General features: G+C 59.1%; 1 protein-coding gene across 3 annotated transcripts; it reads right to left on the bottom strand.

Annotated features, from left to right (window-relative positions):
- Positions 1-3,098: 3,098 nt before the first annotated feature.
- On the bottom strand, positions 3,099-21,378 carry ENDOV (endonuclease V). Of its 3 annotated transcripts, none has more exons than XM_019802364.2 (9): positions 21,248-21,378; positions 20,775-20,946; positions 15,826-15,960; positions 15,527-15,566; positions 14,498-14,610; positions 13,257-13,325; positions 12,917-13,045; positions 11,107-11,180; positions 3,099-10,423 (listed from the first exon to the last, which is right to left on the bottom strand). In XM_019802364.2, the coding sequence occupies exons 1-9, from the start codon at positions 21,301-21,303 to the stop codon at positions 10,333-10,335; spliced, it is 879 nt and encodes a 292-aa protein (XP_019657923.1). In that variant the 5' UTR covers positions 21,304-21,378; the 3' UTR covers positions 3,099-10,332. The 3 variants fall into 3 exon arrangements, 2 of the variants coding, with proteins under 2 accessions (XP_019657923.1, XP_019657924.1); XR_004619475.1 differs by having other exon boundaries at positions 10,357-10,423; positions 15,822-15,960; XM_019802365.2 differs by lacking the exon at positions 15,826-15,960.
- Positions 21,379-22,777: the final 1,399 nt, after the last annotated feature.

Genomic DNA, 22,777 nt, shown 5'->3' with positions numbered 1-22,777 from the left:
GCTCCCCTCACATCTTTAGTTTGTTTTGCTTCACGGGGCTCGAATGGGGACACGCTGCACTCACAGTTGGCAGCTCCCTCCGACCCCCCACGGAGGTGCCATATGTCAGCGTCATGAGTAAGCACGAGGCTCTGTGGCTGGGAGGGCTGGGAAGTGGCAGCTGCCAATCATCGCGGAGGGGCCGTGGGGGGCTATCACGGGGTGGGTGGGCGGCTCCACCGGAGGGGCAGGCCAGGTGGGGGGACAGCATGGGCCACAGCACGGTCACTGGTCCCGACCAGGAGGGACACAGCCCCAGGTGGCCAGGGGGTGCTCCTGAAAACAAAGCAAAACCCAGAAGGCACGGTGGCATCAGGTGGCCAGAGTCCCTGAACCCTGTCCCCCTGCCCAGTCTGCCTGCGTGCCTGCTGGCCAGCCCACACCACCTGCTCCAGGATGCTGTCCTCCTCCCAGGCTGCATTCCTCATGTTCCCCATTCCTGGGCCTCTTCTGGGCTTGGGCTCCATCCAAGTCCCCTGACCTGCGAGTAGCCTACAGGACAGAGAAGGGGATCCAGAGCCCTGTGGGCCCCAGGCACTGAGCTAGGCATGACTGCGGGGGCACTGTGTACTCTCACAGCACTCCTGGGACCCAGGGATCATCAGCCCCATTTATGGGTGAGATGAGGCCAGAAAGGGTTTAAGAAACTGTCTCCAAGGTCTTACAGCTCGGATTGGCAGAGCCACACTCCACTCGGTCTGCCGGCTCACCGCCAAAGGCTCCGTGCCTGTGCTGTGCCTGGGAGCCCTCTGCCCGACTGCCCCCACCCGCCCCTCACCCTGACCCCTGGTCTCCCTGCCCTGACCCCGCAGAGTTAACCCTACTCGCCTCCCTGCCCTGTGGATGCTCTTAGGCATCTTGGGTCCTACAGACCACACAGATCACGGTCCCCTGAATGCACATTTGTCCCTCGAAACTCTGTCCCACCCCAGACCAGCAATGACCAGGTCAGGCCTGACCCTGCAGGCCCCACAGGTGGTCATGAAAGGAATGAACGGTGGGCAGAGGCAGGCTGTAAGGCAAGAGCGGTGCACTAGGGCCCCTGGCATGACTGCAGAGGCATGCATCCTGGGGAGATGGAGAGGCCAGGCCCCGCCCACCCTGGGAACCCCAGGCCCCTTCCTTCATTCCGGGCCCTGCTGGAGGCTGAGGCAGGTGACTGCTGGGGATCGGATTAACCGCTCCAGGTTAATTGGCTATCCCCCGCTACCAGCATGACAGATCCTGCTTGACATTTCCCTAGATAGTTAATTGATACCCAAGTAATTTGTCATGGAGACCTTGTTATATGCCAACTAGGTCCCCTAAGCCGTCAGCGTCTGTGCCCCAGAAACAAGATTGGCAAGTTAATAATGGAGCCTTAATCATGCTGTTTCGTGTTGGCATTGGAAGAGAATTACCCAGAGACAAGCCGCGGCATCACTGGGCATCACTGGGCAGAGACAATGCTTTCTAGGGTCTTGGGAACAGGCTGTCCTGAGAGATCCTGATGCCACTGCACCTTCCTGAGACGGTCCCCTCCGGTTTCCCCAACGGCATGTATCTTCCTCTAGCGCCAGGGTTCTGTCCACCGAGGAACCCCCGCCCATGGGTGCGCTGGGGCTGACTCCACTCCCTGGCTCCAGGCATAGGTCCCCCAGCTCCAACCTCGCCAGTGATCATGGTCAGGCCAGGGGCATGGCCCTGGCACCTTCGCAGGAGCCTTCAGGATAGAAGGGTGCACTTTGCTTGGGAACATAACAGGGGAGAAGGTAAGCCTGGGGCTGCTGCCAGCCACACGGCCCCCAGAGGAGCAAGGTCCCCTGCGAACAGTGCCCACGCAGAGAGAAAGCAGGTGTGCCACCAGGCCGCACATAGCCAGCTCTGCCCCTGGAGGGAACCAACAGCCCATTTTTGTTTACGGTGGTTCTTGTTGGTTCCTGTCACACGCAATCTGGAGGGGCCTCCGCTTGAGCACCCTACAGGCTCTTGCCCCAGGATTCGAGCCCATCTGTAGACCCTGTGTGGGGTCTGATCACAAGAGCACAGAGGAGCACCTGGGCAGGAAGGGGAGGCCTGGACAGAGGGCCAGGGCGGGCAGGGAAAGGGATTCTCCAGGACAGAACAGCACCTGCCCTCAGGAGGAGGGAAGCAGGGTGAGAGAGGAACGTAAGCAGGGCAAAGGCTCCCTGAGCATCCGGGTCGGCAGCGCAGGCCGGCACCCCAGCATCAGCTTCAGCACCGCAGACAGCGGTGGCCTCGTGGCCCACAGCACAGCAGGGACAGAGGAGGGAACGGCGGGCCCTCGATAGTTCCAGAGGTTCACAGACCAGGAAATGAGGCAGTGCAGGTGACAGACACCCGAAAGTCATCATGGTGTCCTTGCATCTTAGAAACAAAAACTCAGCCACCTTCCCAGGACTCCCTGATGGAAGGCCAGAAGGCACACAGGTTTCGGGGCTGTGGCTCTCGAGGAGCCGCTGGACGCCGCGCGCCACTCCTCGCAGGGAGCAGACCCAAGCAAAGGGCTGCGTGGAGCCCACGAAGCGGGGAGTCGACAGGAGACGAGGGTAGACAGCGGTCCCTGGTGATGGATGTGCAGCCAGTGTACAAGGCAACCGAGAAGGGCGGGCATGGGAGGAACGGCTGGGAGTCAGCTGTCTGCGGCTGCGTAATAAATGATCCCAGAACAAGGCTCTGTTATCTCACAGTTTCGGAGGGATCGGAACCTGGGAGCAGACTGGCTAGTGGGTTCTGGTCCAAAATCTCTCAGGAGGGTGTGCTCAGGATGCCAGCCGGACTGTGGACACGGAAAGCCTGACCAGGGCTGCAGGGTGCACTTAGAAGCGGCAGGTGGGCTCACTTCCTAGCCACGCGGCCTACATAGAGCGGCTTCTGACGTGACAGCTGCCCCCCTCCACGTGAATGATGAGAGGGAGAGAGACCCACCACGACTGAAGTCCCAACGATCGACACGGCCAGAGCACCACACAAGCCACAGGACACGTGGATCGCTGGGAGACGTCGTGGAGGCTGGTGACCACAGGCTCCAAGAAAAAACAAATTCAGAGATGGCCTGATGTTCTTCACGTACCAAAAAAGACATTTTTATTTTTGTTGCATGGTTTGGGGATGAATAAGTAATAGGTACACAAACCAAACCCAAAACATGAGGCAGTTATTAAGTCCAGGAAAAACAAGAGGTTCTATAAGAAGGGAGATGGGTTACTCAGCTGTGCGTAGTGGGAGCAGAGAAATAATGCACACATTGAATTAGGATTCAGCCAAACTGAGAAGATGGGTGGAAGGAAAGTGTGTGTGTGAACAAACTCCCAGGAATCCCAGGGAAGGGTTAGGGAGCTGCCTGGATCTCATGGGCAGTCCCTCCCCTACGTCCTGGAGTCTGGCCTAGGTCTTCCTCCTCTGCCCCACCGTGGCCCTCTGCTGGCTTCCCCCATGTTCCCTCCCTCTGCGTTGCTCTAGGTCTGCTTGTCTGTCTATCTTGCACAGTGAGCCCATCTTCACTGTCCCCTTCCCCATTCTTCTGCCTGTTGGGTGGGGAAGAATCAGACAGAGGGGGGCCGAGCCCTGTTCCCAAGCAACAGCTGTCCCTGCCCCCAGTGCCGCCTATGGCAGTAGGAAGGTGCCAGAAGCTGCTCCTACTTCCTGGGGAGGTGAATTGGGGATAGTGGGCTGTGCTCCATCATTTCCATGACACCTTGCCTAATTACCCAGCGTGCTATTCATTTGGATGTCAGCGCTGCCGCATGCCTGTGCCTTTAATTAATAATTTGGTAAAACTCCATGCAGGGCCCAGCCAGGGCAGTGCAGCAGGGACTGCTGGGGCTGCAACAAACCTGGAGGGGGTGGGCCAGGTCCCTGAGGAACTCCCCCTCCCACAGCGGGTACAGAGGCCTTGGGCTGGAATTCAGGACTCTGGCTCCTTGTTCCCAGCTGTTCCCACTCGGCCCTGAAGGCCTAGGTCAAGCCCCTTCAGGACCCATCCAGGAAGAGGCAGGAAAAGAGACCCTCAGGGGTGCATGCACATCAGTGACTGGAGCCCAGGTGGCCTTCAGGCCCTGTAAAGTTGGGACCCCAGGGGCCTAGGGGGAGGAGTGAGGGATGGTTGAAGGTGCTGAGGAGACTGGCTATAAACCAGACTCAAACGGGAAAATGCCTGTAGCCAGAGAGTAGGGGTGGGGGAGGGGGGTCCTTGGGACAGTTAGGACCATGGCCAGGCCTCCCCCGAGGCCTGGATTTGGCCTGATCAAGAAGGGCCACTCCCAGCCCTGGGTGTCCCCCATTCCTGAATGGGCCGAGAGAGAGGATGGTGCACAGGCTGGGGTCCCCGAGATGGGGAGAACCAAGGGGCCCAAGTGTGACCTGCAATGGCCAGGCCAACCCACCTCATGGGAGCCTCTCACTCCCAGCCCTTGGGAAGGGTGGGGACCTAGGGAAAGGGCGCAGAGGCTGCTGGGTTAACAGGAAGATCTATTTGGATCCGACTTGAATTATTGAGTGTCTCAAGACTTATTCTTGGCTCTGGGGCAGGCTGTGGTCTGTGAAGATGGACATCATCTCGGCCCTATTTTTAAGGTTCTGTGGGAAGGAGCTGAGACACCACCAACTCAGGGCCCCCACACGCCCTTCTACCCTGGGGCGACAGAGCCGAGCTCCTGGGGTGGGGGTGGAGTGGGCAAGGCATGCCCCCCTGAAGCTCCCTCCCCATACCCATGCCTGATGCTTTCTAGGTCTCCTGCGAATGACCCTGGCTGGCAGGTCCCCACCTCAGCCCCTCCACCTGCCTCCGTGGACAGCTCTCAGCCACCGTCCCCCTCCCCGAACTCCCACCCTGGCCCACGTCTGACCCCTGCACCCCATTCCCCTAAGCCCAGCCCCCTCTGAAAAGCCCTGGCTGTATCCACGCCCGCATCCCCGGGGTGGGCGGGTTCTCAACAAACTGCCAAAACCCACTATCTCTTTGCTGCTTCTCTGACTTGCGCTCCGTGTCTTGGTTGGCCAGTGAAAGGGCTGAGGAGCCCATGGCACCCTACACTGCTGCGGGTTCTCTTCCTGGAGGCCAGCATTACCCTGATACCAAACCAGACAAAGACACCATGAGAAAACTACAGACCAATAACCCTGAGGAATATCGATCTAGAAGTCCTCAACAAAATACCAGCAGATCAAATCCAGCAGCATAATACAAGGATTATACAGCACGACCAAGTGCAATTCATCCCAGAAATGCAGAGTGGCTCAAAATCAACCCATGTGACACAGCACATTACAGAGTGAAGGGAAACGATCATTTCGATAGACACAGAGAGAGCTGGACAAACACAAGCCCGTTTGTGATAAAGACACAGAGAGACTGGGAACAGAAGCGAGCTTCCTCAGCCTGAAAAGGGCGTCCGTGAAGAGCCTGCAGCCCACACTGTCCTCATTGGGGACTGAGAGCGCTCTTCTTCAAATCAGGAGCAGGACAAGGACGTCTGTGCTCGCCACTGGTTGTCAATGTCCTACCGGAAGTCCTAGCCAGACAATCAGGCAAGGGAGGGACAGAAAGGCGCTCAGACTGGAAAGGAAGAGGGAAAAGTAAAACTATGTCTATTTGCACCCGACACGACCTTACATGGACAACGCCCTGAGAAGGTGTGCGCACACATGCACACACACGCACTCAGAGCTAGCAATGAACAATCCAAAAATGAAGTTAATAAAACAATTCCATTTATAATAGCATCAAAAAGAACGGATACTTAGGAATAAATTTAACCAAAGGAAGGGTAAGACGTGTACACTGAAGGGGAGCCCGGGTGGCTCAGTTGGTTAAGTATCTGACTCTTGATTTTGGCTCAGGTCACGATCTCAGGGTTGTGAGGTCAAGCCCCGCATCAGGCTCCGTGCTGGGTGTGGAGCCTGCTTGAGATCCTCTCTCCCTCTGCCCCTCCCACCCCTCTCTCTCCCTCTCCAAAAAAGACTTGTACACTGAAAACCACACAATGATATGGACAGAAGTTCACGAAAAAGGAAAGGAAGAGACGCCCACGCACAAGCGCAGGCAAGACCGAGCACCACTAGGGGGCAGTGCTCCCCGAGTCGGTCAGCACAGTGCCCATCGAAGTCCAACTGCCTTTTGCGGAAATGGACAAAATGGTCCTAAAACTCAGCCTAACTGCCAGGGACCCAGAAGAGCCACACATAAACAGGAACTCAAAGCGGGTCAGAGATGTAAATGTAGGAGCTAAAACCGTAACTCTCTTGGAGGAAGCGTCCATGACCCTGGATTAGGCCATGGTTTCTTCAATACGACACCAGACGCACAAGCAACAGATGAGCAACAGACACGTTGGACTTCATCAAACTCAACAGCTTTCACGCACAAAGAACACTATCCAGGGAGTGAAAAGACAGCCCACAGAGCAGCGGGAGCCCATGTGTGAGTTACGTAACCGAGAGGGGTCTGGAATACAGAGCACAGAGAGAACGCTCACAGCTCCACAACGACATGACAACCCCATTTCAAAAAGGGCAAAGGATTTCTACAGACAAATGGCCAAGGATCACACGAAAAGGTGCTCAGCGTCCTCCGTCATTAGGGAAATGCACATCACACCCCCAGGGTGGCCAGAATCGGAGCAGCCGGGGAGACACGGGAGCCCCGCCTTGCTGGGGAGCACGTGGAAAGCAGCAGCAAAACAGCATGGCTCTTTCCCAGAAGGTAAACACACAGCCAGCCGCCACAGGACCCAGAGACGGCCCTCCTCGGTATACACGTGGGAGGACAGGAGACACCTGTCTGCCCGTGTGCTTGGCCGTGTACACATAATAGGCACGAAGAGGAACGGGTCAAATCCCCCACGGTGGGCGGGCGTCCGCGACACGCGCTCTGGCTGGACAACGGAGTCGCGCTGGGCCAGCCACAGCGGCATGGCTTGGCGCAGCACAGCGGAGGGACCGTGAAAACCCTGTGCTCAGAACGTGGAGCCAGAGATGTGAGAGCAGCTAGACACAAAGGCCACAGCGTGACTGTATGGATTCTGGCGCCCAGAGCTGCCAGGGCAGGGGGAGTGACTGTTCACAGGGAGTGGGTTCCCTCTGGGGTGACGAAGCCGCTCAAGAACTAGACAGTAGTCCCGATGGCAAAAGATCCTGAATGTACTAAAAACCACTGAATTGTACACTTAAAAAAACCCGCTTAAAATGGCAGTTTTTGTGATGGGACTTTAATTTCAAAACAAAACTACCTGGGTAAGTTGTCTGCAAACTTCTCTCCAGGCTCTGGCCTGCTCTTCACTGAGAAGGGGGAGGAAATGAGGGGGATGGGGACCCCACTGTGGCAGAGCCCCCCTCCCACCCCAGTAGGAAGCCAGGGCCATCTGCCTGCACCCCTTAGAGAGGTGGGGCCCCAGGGGTTGCTGCTGCGACCTGGTGCCAAGCCCCCAGCCCCAGGGCAGCTCTCCTGTCCGCACGGGTGGGGGATGCATAAGGCACGGTCTGGACCTGGGAGGACTGGTCCTGCCTGTGCAGTTCTCACAGGACTTGCGTTCTGGGGGCCTGGGATGGCATGAGAGGCTGGGAGGAGATGGGGACTCCTTTTCCTTCCTGTTTTTTCCTTCCCACTGGAGTTGTTAGCACAACCTTGCAGCAGACGGCCATCTATCCTGGCCTCCATGGGCCCCACCTTAAACTCTGTCTCTCCTGACACCCCCCACCCTGGTCCTGATGCACCCTGGGCAGGGAAAGGCCTGGACTTGGACAAGAGAGCGGTGGTGTGCAGTGCCAGGTAGCGTGGGCTGAGAGCTCTGGGGGCGGTGGTGGGAGTGAGACCTGCTTGGGCAGCAGACTGACGTGGAGTCTCCTGCAGCCTGGCCACCCTGGCACAGTGTCCCGAGTGTCTGCATGCCCTTGGAACAGAGGGTGGTGGGATGAAGCAGCAGTTATCTGGAGCCCCTGCCAAGGGCTAGTTTCCCTCAGCCACAGACCACAGGGCAGGGGCGGAAACTGGGCACTGCTGGGGGCACATGGAGCCAGCAACCCTCTGCTCAGACCCCCCATGCCCTTCTCTGGGGCAAGGCCACCACTCCATTGCCAGCTCCCCGGCCTGCCTCAGACCCTCCTTCTCCCAGAAAACAGGTCTCGTCCAGGCCTCGCTGGGTCTGCGGACGGAAGGCAAGGTGCCCAAGTCCCAGCTCCAGGGTACGCCGCAGCCGGTTCTTGCCCTGCCCCCATCAGAGCCTCCAGGACCATGGCTGGGCTTCGCAGAGGTGTGACCCTGCCCTGGAGGAGCCCTGCCCAGGTCTGCTTATGCCCAGGGACCTCCGTGCCCCTCAAACCTCAGGCAGGACTACATGGGACAGGTGTGGGGCGCTGGCTGCCCCTCCCACCTGTGTTTGTTTATGGGGAACTGTGTCCACCACTGAGCGAAAGACTACAGGTATTCTCCTACTTAACCTACCCAAGCTGGGGCGCTTATAACCCCGGGGAGAAAGCAGCTCCAGGTGCGAAGTCATAGCCTCGGAGCTCCAGCAGGTGCTGTGTTGCGCTTTCCCAAGGGACAGCCTTGTGTCTCGGTCCCAAAGCAGGGAGAACTGGGCCACCTCGGGCAGAGGTGAGCTGAAAGTCACTTTCATGATGCTGGGGTGCAGGGTGTGAAGTCACAGGCACAGCACCAGGATCCTGGGATCCCACGGAGGGCAGCCGAGGCTCCCTGTGCACCCCAGCTCTGGGGAGTCCCACTCCCAGGACTGGGAGGAACGGAAGCTGGGTTGAGACATCGGGGAGGCAGCAGGAGTGGACAGGAGGATAGAATCTGGCTTGTTCCTTCCCACATACAGGGGTCCCCTCAAAGGCACCTATGGAACATGCTGGAACCTGCTCTCCTCACTAGGCCATGGAGGAGAGCCCCTAAGCATCTTGGTGGCAACCCACAGCCCCACCTGTCCTGGGGCGATCCTGCTTCCTACTGAGATGTCCCAAATAGGGGCTGCTACCATCAAGTGGGGAAGCCCAATGCGGAGCCTCCCCCCAGCCACCCGGCCTTGTAAGGGGGCCTCAGGAGCACCGTCAGAGCAGGAGGGGAAGGGGGCCAGCAGCCTGTCTTGCTCACTGTCCCCCCTCGTTTCTCCCAGGGGTCTGGGCCCCAGAGAAGAGCTCACTTCTCACAAATGGAAGATGGTGGGGCGGGGAGTGCTGAGACCCAGGGCCGTCCCAACTGTGCCAACCAGCACTTTGAAAAATACTATGAATGGCAAGAAAGGCCTCTTAAAATCACATTTTCAGTAAATGCCAGAGTGTGTAGGCAGCCTGGGGGCGAGCTGGCACGCAGGGGCCTGGTGGCTGCGGGCAAGGGGCATGGCCCCTGCAAGCTGGGACTTGCAGCCCTCACCAAGACAAGCAGCCAGGACAGGGACACGCCACGTCCCTGCAGTGGAGGCTGAGTCTGTGGTAAGGAGGCTGGCAGGGGAGGGCGCCCGGCGGGCAGCAGCAGGGGAAGGCTCACAGCACTCCAACCCAGAGGGAACGTGCCTCAACTGGCTTCCCAGACAGGGCTGCCCAGCCTCACAGCCCCTAGCCAGGGCGGCAGGGCCTGACACCCCTCCCCTCGGATACCAGTGCTGGTCCTCTGGTGACCAGAGCGTCCCGTGGGTCTCCCAATCCCCGAGTGTGCTGGCAGACGGGCAGGGCAGCCAGGGACCAGGCCTGGCCACCCCAGCTTGCACCCTCCAGGATCAGGGCAGAGGCCACTCAGTATGGCTGAATGGCCAAGGGTGGAGATGAGGGGCACCGCTGGTTTAAAAACAAACACAAAAGCAAGAAAAGCAGCTGTGGGTGTGCTAAAGGGACAGACGGACGAGCAGCAGGGGACGGACACGTAGTCTGGCAGTCTTAAGCCCACCTGGGCACTTTTAGGAAAAAAAAACAAAACCACACACCAAAAGCTCCCCATGAACCCTGAAGGCCCTTCCCGTGTTCCAAGGAAAGCAACACCAGGCTCCTTGCGGGTCTGGCGCTCTGTGGTATGAGATCTGTCCCCTGCAGAGCTCTTGACAGCCTCGTGACTGAGACCTCGGAGCAGGAGGGGCAGTCGCCCGGGCCCACCCCAGCGGGGCCAAGCCCACTGCCGTCCCCGTGGATTGCGCTGCCCGCGTGTGCTGGGGCCTGGGTGCTCTACCTGCGGCTGGGGGGGGGTGCCGTACCCCCAGTCACTACTTCAGGCAGGCGCGGGAAGGCAGGCAGCCCGAGCGCTCCACCGTGTCCAGCTCAGCTCCTCCACTGCCGCTGCTGGCCTTTCTGGTGTGTCTTGGGGCCTCAGCTATGGGCCTCAGGGGGCCTGCCCTCACCCTCAGGCTCTTCTGAACCTTCCTTGGGGCACACCTTTGGCCTCTGTACCTTCTGGCTCCTGGTAATGACATCGAGAAGGGGCAGCATCAAACGCAGAGCTGGCCCGGAGTACCCCTTGCTCCCCAGCTGGTGACTGGAAGCTGTTGCTGATTTGAGAAGGGGCAGACCCTGCCGGTCAAGGGCCTCGGGCACTCCAGCTGGCCAGCCCCGACCCCTGGGAGAGCTCGGGGGGACTCCCCATTCTCAAAACAGCTTAGCTGGGCCTAGGACAGCCCTGGACTGAAGAGGAAAAAGGAGCTCGTCCTTTTTCCAGCAAGGTGCTGTCACAGTTAAATAACCAGCCACAGCTGGCTGTGACCATCTGTGCCAGGCTCTCCCACCAGAACCTACCAGGACAAGAATGACTGTGTCTGGCATGCAGATAAGGAAACTGAGGCCTGGAGAGTGTCACGGCCGTAGCAGCTCGTGCAGGCCCAGGATGAGGACCAGGTCCATCTGACCCCCACGCCCTTCCTGTGGAGCCACGCCTCAGCACTGCACAGGTAGTGGACAAGGCAGGTGGGGGCAGCCCTGGGGGGCTTCAGGAATTCCCACCGCACTGGAGTCAGCCCACATCCCGCTGCCTCAGCTCTGCCATCCCTCCAGGGACTCCGCATCCTCCGCCCAGCCCCGCAGGGAGGCCGCACCACCACGATCGGCCCCACACTGTCGCCACCGCCAGTGAGTGCCCCCAGCACTCACCTCTCCTGCCCCGGTGCAGGTGGCCCAGGGACTCCCAGGGTCCTGCGGATGTAGTCTCGAGAGCGGATGTCAGCCTGAGGAGAGGGTGGCTCACGTGAGGGGGGTGGCCTCTAGACAAGCCCCCACCCCCACAACAGCCTGGTGCAACACTCTGGCTTCCCGGAGAAAGCTGCAGAGCTAACACCAGGCTGTCACAAGCCCAGCCTTCGGGACAAGGAGCCACAGCCTCGTGGGTGACACAATGGCAGTCCCTGAAGGGCTGGAGGCAACAGGCTGAGCGGGAGGCCCTGGGTTGTTCCCGGGGGTCCAGGGGAGCCACTTGGCCCTCGCCGGCTTTGTGGCCTGTGCTTCCGTAGCCTTAGTGCTTCTGTTCCAGCCCTGTTCTCGGACGGTCCTCCCCAGCCCGGCTGCTGGCCTGTCTCCCCGGCTCGCACTGGCTACGACCCCCCCTCCCCAGAGAAGTGTTGCCAAAAGGTTCTGCCAAGTCACTGGAATGGAGGATCCGGGCAGACCTGAGGGATTGGGGGGGTGGCTCTGGCCAGAGTGGGACCCCGGAGGCGCCCCCTAGAGGCCCAGCTCTTCACAGTCCCGAGCCGCGGGGCACCAGGGGCGGGAAGCCACAGCCATACGCGGGCTGCTGCTGCCACCTGCAGGCCACCCTGTGCACCCGCAGCCAGGGAAGGTCCCAGGTCCCTAGGAGGTGGTGGTGGCCGCCAGCAGCAGGGGGGGCAAGGCTCCCTGGGCCAGGGAGGCACAGCCATGGGGTCACCAGCGTGCTTAGCTGTGTGGACCGGCTCTCAACAGTATGGCTGGGGCCCCTGGGCCCAGTCCCCTCAAGCTGACCCAGTACAGGTCATGGGGAGACGGGGGAAGCAGCAGGTTCCAGGGAGGTTTCCAGGCACTTTGTCCTCCTGTCCTACAGCAGCACTGAGCCAGGAACTTGGGCTCCAGGGCTGGACAGTACAAGCCAGCACCTCTTGTCCAGACGGGCTCCCTCAGCTCCTGTGAGCTGCCCACAGAGCCGCTGCTTGTGACTCACACCCACGTCCCTGTGGGGAAGCCTTGCTCAAGGGCTTGTGCCACTGCGGCCCTGGCTCTGGCCACACCTTCCTCTGCTGGCATCGCATTCATTCCCACCCCAGGGCCTTTACAAATGTGGGTCCTTGAGCCTCGACTGCTTTCCCCCTCCTCTGGCTGGTCTCTCCCTGAGGATGGCTTCTTACAGGTGCTCATTCCGCAGGCTTCCCCAGGACACACACCTACCCATGACTGGTGATGCCCCGTCACCACCGAGTCCTCCAGTGCAGGCCCACAGGCAGCCTGCGCTCAGCTCTATCTCCTACAGGCTGAGTTTTTTCTCAGCCAAGCCAACCTGTTCCCCAAAGTTCTGCTCCTCCCACCCCCACTGTCGCCGATTTAGGTGCTGGGGGCCTGGCCCGGCCACATCCTGCAGTCTCCTAACTGATGACTGGTCCAGCACATGCCTTCCTCAGCACGGCCTGCAGCCCCGCAGGGGCCTCCCCAGCAGAGGATGGGGGCTCCCTCCCAGGCCAGCTGGGCAGGTCAGGCACTGAGGGGCTGGGCGGGAGGGTTGGCGGGCCACTCTGCCACCCGAGCTGACATCAGCTGATGCCCCCGGTGACCCCAGTATGGGGTGTAGGAGGCTGAAGCTGCCTGCAGGAGCACAGCGGACCCCAGGGCCCAGGCAGGGCAGGGCCCAAGGCTGAGCTCCGGCCCCCCTCCTCCCCCCCAGGGCCCTTCCACAGGTGCCCGTGTTGACGGGAAAGCAGAGGTGCACGCGCCCACCCACCTGGCGCACGGGCTCCGGAACCCGGAACCTGCAGCAGCCTTGGGTCAGGCGCACAGCAGCCTCCAGGCTTATCTTGTGGCCCACGGAGACATAGAGGGGCTTGCTGCTGTGGTCGTGGCTCTTCAGGGCCTAGGACAAGGAAAGCAAAGTCAGAGCACAGCGGAGACGAGCCCCGGGGGCTTCAGGACCGACAACAGGTCGGGGGCAGGCTGCGGCGAGTACAGCCCAGAGGTCCCCTCAGCACAGCCTGGGCCAGAGGGGCAGGGTCTGGTGCACCTGAACAACTGCACGCGTGTTTGTGGGTACCACCTCCGGGGGGTGCAGGCCCCTGGCCACTCACCATGCCCAGGACAGTCCCAGAGCCTCCTATCAGAGGAAATGAGTCTCCTCCAGCCCGCAGAAGTCGTATCTGGAAAGCAGGAAGAAAAAACATGGACAAAGTCTTTTCTCGTGGAGGGCAGAGGGCAGGCCTGTTTGTTTTTGGAGTCCAAGCAGCCGCTAGGCAAGGAGAGGGCAGGGCCCACATCTGCACATGGTCTGCAGCCCTTGCGAAGACACGCAGCCTCGTGGCCCCGTGCACAGCCATCCCACGTGCGGGCTTGACGTCCAGGAGACCGTCACCAGCACCATCTGACCCTGACAAAGCCTTTGGAACTCAGTTCTCTCTTCCTTGTTATACGGAAGAGGAATCTGGGGCCTGGAGAAGGGGCAGCAGCCCACCCAGGCCCCAGTGCTGATGGGAGGAGGTGCCAGGCTAGAACGAAGGCCTGGGGCCCACCCAGCCTGGCTGGTAGACACACGGATGCTTCCCATGCGCCAGAACGACTTCCTCCACTCTCTCTCCTGTGAGGAATTTATGTTTGGTTCAACCCAACAAAGTCTTCTAAGGGGCAGGGATTGGTCCACTGAGTGACTCGGGAGCCACCCAAGTTTGGTCTGGGGTCCCTGTCCACTCCACCAACTGTTCTGTGCAGACACAGGTCTGCCCGGAGGAACGAGACAGAAGTGATCACTGTCCTCGGAGTCTGCCATCTGGCGGTAGAGCTGGACCGAGGTCCCTCTGGAGTGGGGTGTCACGTTCCCAATGCCAGCTTTGAGGGGGCCAAAGGAGGGAGATACTGGGAGAAGGTGGGGCAAGGGAGCCCTGGGCAGACTGGGCAGGACCAGCCTGTGGGGCCTGGACTGGGGGTGGGGGAAAAGCACAGAGGGCCCCACGGGCTCACAAATGTTCTGTCCCCAGTAACTGGAGGCCCTTGCCCTACATGGGGTGCCACAGCAACACAGAGGTAGGGGAGATGGGAGAGGCAAGCATGTGCCCAGGAGGCTGGGAGTGCTCAGACGGCACTCCTCCAGACTGGCCGTCTGCCGCCGTGACCCACAACCCACGGGGGACACAGGGCACCCATAGAGAAAGGTGGGGCTTTCTCACTCTGGGCCAGGGAGCCAGGATGAGGAGAATGCAAACTGGCCAGGGCTGGACCAGAGGTGCCTACGGGACAGGTCCATGCAGTTGTCTGAGGCTGCATGCCCCCAAAGGCCCTCTCCTTGTGCCAGGTGTTGCCCCCTGCATGCCCCCCTCACCTTCTCCTTGTGCCGGGCGTTGTTCTCTAGCCCGTCCACCTGCAAGAGTTTTTTGGCCACCCCAATGCAGGGCAAGTCTGTGAGGACGCCGAGGTGGCAGGCCACTCCGAAGCCTACAGGGGCAGAGAGTGAGGCTGGGCTGGTGAGGCAGTGAGCCAAACAGTCAAGAGACAGTGTGGAGACAGAGACAGACCAGAACCCGCCCAAGTCTCCCCAGGTAAACAGAGGCCTGTCAATGGACTGAGGACTGGGGAGACAGGACTGGGAGAGCCAGCCTGAGCTGGGACGTGGCCCTCTGCCCCAATTTCGCAGTTGTCAGGCTGGGGTGGAAGATGCCTCCTTTCCCCTGGCGAGGTCAGGGGCCTGATTAGCTCACGATACTTCACACTGGTTCCCCTCCCACTTTCTGGCACTTTCCATCCTCTTTTCCCCTTTGCAGCTGCCGTCAGGCCTCTGTCACCCTCCCAACACATCTTTGGGGCTCCTGTCAGGCAGTACGTATGCAATGACTGGCGACCCGGCCCCACGCTGGCACCCACGGGTCCCAGGGCCAGCCTTCCCAGGTCCCTCTGCTGCCCCACCCCCGGGCTTGTGTCTGAGGGTGAAACCTCCCCTCTCCCTCAGTTACTCTCTCTGGGGTCAGCGTCCCAGTGCCCAGGTGGGTGCAAGTTTCCCAGCGTCAGTGGGGAATGGGCACCCCTGTCTGGTTTCAGTTGAGGGCCTGTCACTACTTGAGGTGGGACGAGGTGGGACAGGCCAGCTGAGCAGCAGTCAGGACCAAACAGGCCAAGGGGGCCTGAGATGGGCCAGTACAGAGTGCTAGGGGAGGCCTCAGGGGTGGGCAGGAAAGAGGCGGGGGTGACAAGAGTAGGATTCTTTACTGGGTGAGGTCCTGACAATGCAATCAAGCCCAAGAAAGAGTGGCCAGTGCCAGGCTGGCAGCAGGAGGTCCGGGGCAGTGCAGCCACTCCGTAAGGAGATAGGTCAGAACTGCCCCTCCTAGGCCCTGTCTTTTGGGAGCAGGATTACCTTGGTGGTGGAGAACCCCATTTCCATCCACGAGGAGGACCTGGAAGAGCCACAGGGGAGTCAGTTAGCTGAACTGCCCTTTGCCCATCAGGCCAGGGCATCCTGGAGCAAGGGGGGTGGAGCTGCCACTTTCTGGGGGGGGCAGTTTTTTAGAAAATCTGATCCCTCTCCTCAAGGTAAAAGTTCATCCTTTCCAGAGAGTTCAGAGGTCTCCCCGTGCGGTGGGTGATATGGCTGGCAGAGGCCTTCCCTTCTGGGTGGAAACTGAGGGCCCTTCTCCCTGGAGTTAAGGTACCTGCCTGGGGCACGAGGCGGGGCTCCTTCTCCCGCAGCCGCCGCACTGCATCCACCAGGAAGGGCACCTCTCGGAAGGCCAGGAAGCCCGACACGTAGGGAGCCGTCAGGCTAACCATGCAGCAGTCCTCATACACCACCTGTCACCGGGCACCCAGGTCACAGGCAGGCGTGGCCCTTCGGGCTCGAGGTGCGGCCAGCTCCCTCCCCATTCCCCCCCCCCACCGCCTCACCAGCCTTGCCTATCTGGGGGGAGACTGCACGGTGACAAGGTGATCGCCCTGCCAATGAGCGGCAGGGAGTAAAGGTGCTCACACACCTCGCGCACCAGGCCCTCCTGCTCGGCCTCTGTCCACCCCACACCGGCTGTCGGGGGGCTCAGAGTAGACAAAGCCCAAGAGCATGTGTGTGAAGTGCCACCAGAGTAAGGACGTCACTGTTCCCCATTGGAAGGAGAGGCCAGGTCCTCACAGGGGTTACAACTGCAAGAAAGGCAAACCTGGCTCTATGAAAAAGAGATTTCAAAGAATCCAGAAAAGGTCAGGCAGGTTCTGAGAGCTAGACAATCTGAAAGAGAAAACAGGTCCCAAGCGACAGGAGAGTCTAGAGACTGAGGCTGCCAGAGCAAAGAGCCCCGGGGCCTTCCAAACCACACCTTCCATCCCCACCCCCGAAGCTGGGCTTGAAGCGCCTGTGCCCCAGAGAAGGGGCCGCTCTCCCTGAGCACAGGGTGGGGGCTTGTGCCTCCGGCATCCTGATCACGGACTCACAGGAAGCTTACCCAACTGCCAAAGACCCAAAGTGGGTAGGGTCTCATCTGAAGACAGGGCAGAGAAACAGATTCATGGTGAGCCCAGCGGCTGGAACACGGAGCCGCACGAAGCTCAGATGTGACCTGAGCTCTCACAGGATCATGGCTGCTTATGTCTGAATCTGTCCGCACAAGCTCCAGAAATTAGAGATCCAGATAAAGCTCTGCAGACACCATGTCCACGTCATGACCCGGGAAGAGCCTATGATGACCGTCCGTGTGCACCTATGCGGGGAAGTGCACAGCCTGGAACAGCGGAGGCAGCTGCAGATCTGGGCTGGGCACGGAGGGGTGGGGACTGGGGGCAGAGGGCTGGCACTGGGGAACAGATGGAATGACACCTGTGGGCAGTCCCGGCCAGTGGGGACCCGGGGGAAGAGGCACGGGAGGACACGAGGCCAGCAGTGGCCTTGCAGGAAGACGCAGCCTCTGAGGAGAAACAGGGGGCCCCTGCAGGGTTGTGGCGAAGAAAACGAGGCCAGAAGCGTGAGGTTCTTCAGAAACAAGAGCATCAAGAGCCGGGGGGCACGCTTGGCCATCGCGGACTCAGAAAAGGGCACCACTTACCGGAGCGCCTGCGCCTCACCCGTCCCTCATGCTCTGAGAAAGCCGACCAGCCACCCAGAGCCCCGGCCCTCCAGATGCCTGTCTGAACACGACTGCGATGCACACCGAAGTCTGCGCAAACTCAAACGGCAGTGACCCAAACTCACGGGTCGTTAAATAAACACTGCCGACCAGTCGTGTGGCGGAGGGAAATGAACTGTCCCTACGCGCAGACGGAGAGCACAAGGCAAAAACGGAAAACTCAGGACGGACATAAACACAACACTGGACAGCCAGAAAAGCCAGGGTGCGTGACCAAAAAAGAAAAACAGGGCGATGGGGTTGAGTGCCTCAACAGAACACTTAAAGCCTCAATCCACAAAACGTTTCAGAAAGAAAGGAAATCCGACCCCACACATTCAAAAAGCCAGCTGTCGACTTGGAGAAACAGACCTGGAACAGTCAGCTCCAGAAGCATCCGAGTGAAAGAATAGGAGTAAAGGAAACAGGCACCATCACGGGCACCCCTGCCCCGAGTCCATGTGACCCAAGGGCAGCAGTGGGCGTGCACTGCACTTCCAACCCTCACAGATCAGAAGGTAAAACCGGCTCAAGAGGCGACTGGGGAAAGGACACGGACGGGGCTGTGAAGACTGCTGTCACGTAGGTCCCTCTGGGGACAGGCCGGCTGAGGTGCTCCCAGGTGAGCTGTCACCACCTCTGGGAGACACGTGCGGATCCCTCAGCACACGCACGCATGCACAGAAAACGTGACATCAGTCGGCAACAGCTGGATCTAAGTAGAGTACACGGGTGTTCAATGTGTCATTCTTCTAATGTTTCAATGTTTACACATTTCCAAGTTAAAAATCTGGAAAAATAAAAAACTCAATTGTGCAATGGCCGTGTTAACATGATCCGGACGGCCAGTAATCTGTGAAGATCTGCAGGTTTCAACCTAAGGGGGTGACGTGGCCCCTACACATTGTCTCTTCGGTGCATTTAGATCCACAGAACTCAGGTGGAACTCAGTTCAATTCTGGCGCCTGATGTAGAGACGGACACTGCTAACTGCAGGCAGACCAGACAGCCAAGAGCAAGGGAAGAAGCTGGAAGTCCCATCAGTGAGCCTCTGAGGACAGAGCGAAGCAGACAGAGGGAGAACACAGAGCGGTCTTCAGACAGTGGGAGGGTGGACATGGAGGAAGGCGGGAAAGGTGTTCTGCGCTTTGCTGCCTGAGGCACAGTCGACGGGCAGAAGTCACAGACACTTCAGCTCCCTGTGGAAAAGAACACACTAACCAGGCGTCCAGCCACGGAATGGGCTCTGTTGCGAGCATCAGGGATGCTGAGGAAAGGATTCCTGGCTGCGTGGAAGGCAGCCCAGCGCTTCCCACCTGGGCTCTGCTTCGAGATCACAGGGACGCTTGTTTAAAGAAGCAGATTTCCAGGTCATACACTGGGAGATTCTTTTTTCTTTCCAGAAATGAGTTAAGGCTCTGGGATTTATATATATATTTTTAAGAATTTACTGAGACAGAATTTACTACCATTAAGTTCACTTGAAGTCCATACTTCAATGTTTTTTATATACAGAGTACAACCACCTGATCCTAGAACATTTTCATGACCCCCTCAAAATAAATCTTGCCTACATTAGCAGTCACCCCATCGATCCCTCTCCCTAGCCCTCGGCAACCAGGCATTTACTTTCTGTCTCTGGATCTGCCTGTGGGATTTATACACACCTCCAGGAGCCTGACTGGGCAGACCTGTGATCAGGCATTTGGGATCCTCTGCACCAGACTCTGCCCAAGACCCTTTCCTAGTCTAAGCTCCCACAGCACGGGACGGTGAACGCTGAGTCCATCCAAGCCGCAGGCTCTCCGCTCTGTGCCGGGGTTACAAGAGGGACAGGCTCATCCCACCCTTGAGAAGTCCTGGTTAGTGCCATTAACTATTACAACAGAAAAAGCACTGCATGACAAAGAGACCACGGACAGGGATGAGAGGTGGCTAACCCCGCAGCAAGGGGAAAGAACAGAGATGGCACTATGTGAACTGGGTCTTGAAAAGTAAGAAACTAGCTAATGTTTATTTTTTGAGGGCTTACCATGTGCCAACTAACTGCTTTCCATGCATGATCTCATTTATCCCTCACAACTGGGCTGGCTATCAGCAGTGTTACCGTCCTCAAGTTAGAAAAGAGGAAGTGAGAAGGTAAGGCCGGTGAAGTGGGAGCGGCAGAGGGGAGGTAAAGACCCAGGCAGTCTGGTTCCTGAAGCTGTGCCTTATCCCCGAGGCCATCCTACAAACTGCCCAGGGGACCTGTGAGGGCAGGGACGCTGCTTCCACGACCACCCTAGATCCAGCTCTCAGCACGCAGCAGGTGCTCAGTATATTTTTGCTGAGTTTTGACTAACAGGGTCTTCCAAGTAAAGCGCAAAGACACTAAAGGAGGAACACGCAGTCTTTGCGAGCAGGCAGACGAGGGAGGGAAAACCTCTGAGCTGCAGGGCAAAGGTTTCCTTGTCAAGCTCTTCTGTAGTCAGGGCTTCCTGAACCACGGACCACAGATGAATCACTGGCATACTGTTGACTCGTTTGCGTATCTCTCTGAGTGTCTTCTATGGGGCAGGCATTGAGCTAGGCGCCCAGGGCTACAGCTGGTGGGCATGACGATACGGTTCCTATCTCTGTGGAGTTTACATTCTGGGAGGGTAGAGAGACCCACCAATTCCATCGCAGTGCCGTAAAGGGGAAAGAGAGGGTACTGAGTAACTCCTGGTCTTGCGGGGGGGGGTGCTTACTGGTGGACCTGAGAGGTGAGTAGAGGTTAGCCAGGAGAGGAAACACCAGTGCAAAGGTCAGGCAGGCAGAGAGAGAATGGCATGTTTGAGGAATCTGAAGTACTCTGGAGTGGGGAACAGAGATTAGTGAGAGTTGAACTTACAGCTTAACATTCAGTTGGGTCAGATCCCGAAGGGTCTTTAAACTTATTAGCGAGTAAACCCCATTTTCCATGAGATCACAGAACGGGCACCAAAGTGTTCTAAGTAAACTAGGTGGTGGCGTGACCACGTTCACTTTTCAGGAAAATCTTTCTGCTGGCAGCATGGAGAAGGGGCCGCAGAGGGCAATCCTGAAGGCAGGAAACCCAGTGAAGCTTCTAGTTGTCACCTGCAGGAAGGGGAACAGGGGCCCAGCCAGGGAAGCAGCCATGAGGATGCAGGCAGGGGGCTAGATTCCTGCATACTGAGGAAGCGGCAAAAATGGAGCTAGCGTAGGACAGGACAGAACTGAAGGTGTGAATGAATCTCTAGGGAGACAGGGATTTCCAGCTTGGACAATTCAGGGCGTGGTTGCTGTGGGTCACTGAGATGAGAAGCCCAAGTCCGTGATCAACTTGAAGACAAGACGGGAGTTAATTCACATTTTAACTCACAGAACCTCTTTCAGTTTTTACTCCCCTCCTTCCCTCTTCAAAGGCTTCCCAACCTATTCAGGAAATCCTACAAAAGGAGGAGCAGGGTTCTACGCGGGCACAGGTCCCTGTCCCGGTGCCCCAGCCAGAGCAGGGCGCCCCCGCGGTGTTACCTCGAGCTCAGGGTAGCTGAGAACCACCAGCGAGGCACAAGCGCTGATACTGTCGCCCTTCACAAAGGACACGTCCACGCCCCCGACCCTCTGCAGCCCCAAGAAGGCGGCGTCCCGCTGCCACGCCTCCGTGTCCCGGTCCACGACGAGGGCCTTCAGCCGGGCTTGCTCCCTGAGGGCGACACACGTCCGGCGGACCTCCCGACCCCGCACGTCCGTGCCCGGGGATGGGGGCTTGAGGGTCTTCGTTGGGGCACTCCGGGTCTCACCCCCTCCTCCCGGGGACACCCCCTTCACGGTCTCGCCCCCACCTTCCCACCGCACCGAGACCCGGCGCCAGAAGCAAGTGCCGCCCACCCCGCAGACTACAACTCCCGAAGGTCCTTTCGTCTGAGAGCCGGAAGCGGGAAGGGCCCCCGTAGCCCCAAAGTCGCTCCAGCCCCCGAAACTTGGCAGTGAGCCAACCCCATTACCGTTTCCAGAGCGACAGAGTCTCCTCTGGCGGCCACTGCGCCGCCTCCCGGGCCATGGCGCGCCCCCAAGCGCCCCTTCCGGTAGCGTCACTTCCCGCGGGCGTCACTTCCGGAGGCCCGCGCGCAGGCGCTCGGCAGTCTTTGTGGGCTTGGAATGGCTGGCTGGGGCTCGGGGTCCGACCGCTGGGCTTCCTGACGCCGCCGCCTGGTGGCGGGAGGCTCGCTGGGACCTCCCCCCGCCACCACCTCCCCGNCCCGGGTAGCGGAGCAGCGATGGAGGAGCCCGGCTACCACCTGCAGGCGGCCAGGAGTGTGTCAGCGCGTGCGCGGGAGTCTTCGTCGGGACGAAGGCTCGGACAGCGCGCAGAGCAGCCTCGTGCCTTTAGATGGCAGCGCAGCGAAGCCGAGGGATGGGCAGATCGGTGTGGATTGCGGGGAAGGAAGGGCGACAGCAGGGTTTGTTGGTACAGCGCTGTCAACCTGCTGCCTGGGGAGGACGCTGGGCCTCAGGCTCCCAGCGCAGGGAGGTGTGCAGTGCACAACGGAGTAGCGGGTCAGGACTGACCTTCCCTCCTGGCATTCTCTCTCTCTCCTTTGGCTTCACACCCCATCACCGAACTCGCCCCCCCCCCCCACGACACTGTGATTTTAGGCCCAAGACCTCAGTGAAAGTCCTGAGAGCAGGTCGCATTCCTCACCGGGCCAGACTCATGGGTCCTGGCAGGCCCAAAGCCTCACCTGCCACAGTACACACAGACAGCCCTTGGAACATTGGCTCTTAGCTCTAAGCTCCTCCACTGAATGAATATTTACTCTGCTCTCCCTTGTGCCAGGCCTTGTGGTGGATGTTGGGGTTACAGCTTCCTCGGGGTGCAGCTGCATAGTGTGCCTGTTGCAGTGAAAATGAGGCACCAACCCCCTTTAGATTGACAGTGGGCAAGGCCTCTCTGAGGGGATAGTTAAGAGGAGCCCGGGCAAAGGGCATAGCTCGTGTAAGGGTCCTGTGGTAGGCAAGATGTTGGTGTATTTGAGGCATGGAAGGCAGCCAGTGAGGCTGACCTGTAGGCATCTGACCCATGGTGTATATCCTACCAGGGGGATTCAGAGAAGTGTGTGGATAAGAACTGTAGTTTGAATGTAGATCTCAAAGGGAAATATGGACATTGGAGGTTCAGGAAAGGCTTTGAATAGCATTTGACAACTGACAGGACCTTGAAGGATGGGCAAGTTTCAGCAGGGAGAAGGAATACCTACCACTTCTGAGTGCCCACTGCATGCCAGGCACCGTGCCCTGTCGTTTACCTGCACTAGCTCCTTTCTCACCGCAGCACAGAGATGTATTTTACACATTGAGAAGTCAAGGCTTAAAGAGGTCAAGGGCTTGCTCAAGGCCATAGAACTGGCAAACAGGAGAGCCAAGATTTGCACTGGGGTCCGTCTGGGACGTGTTGTGGGTCGGCCTTGTCATGGTACACGGTGGTGAGGATGAGGGAGCCCTTGCACTGGGTGACGGGGGGCCATTCGTGGGCC

Source organism: Ailuropoda melanoleuca, chromosome 13 (genome assembly GCF_002007445.2).
Source record: "Ailuropoda melanoleuca isolate Jingjing chromosome 13, ASM200744v2, whole genome shotgun sequence".
NCBI classification, from domain to species: Eukaryota; Metazoa; Chordata; class Mammalia; order Carnivora; family Ursidae; genus Ailuropoda; species Ailuropoda melanoleuca.
Note: the sequence above shows the minus strand (reverse complement) of the source record. Positions and strands in the feature narration are given on the sequence as shown.

What these genes read in the sequence shown, in the direction of transcription:
- ENDOV (XM_019802364.2), bottom strand. Translation starts at nt 21,303, where the DNA reads ATGGCCCGGGAGGCGGCGCAGTGGCCGCCAGAGGAGACTCTGTCGCTC. An exon ending in TGGGGTTCTCCACCACCAAG is followed by an intron (nt 14,611 to 15,526) that starts GTAATCCTGCTC and finishes CTGCCCCTGTAG; the next exon opens with GCTTCGGAGTGGCCTGCCAC. An exon ending in CTGGGACTGTCCTGGGCATG is followed by an intron (nt 13,046 to 13,256) that starts GTGAGTGGCCAG and finishes TCCTTGTCCTAG; the next exon opens with GCCCTGAAGAGCCACGACCA.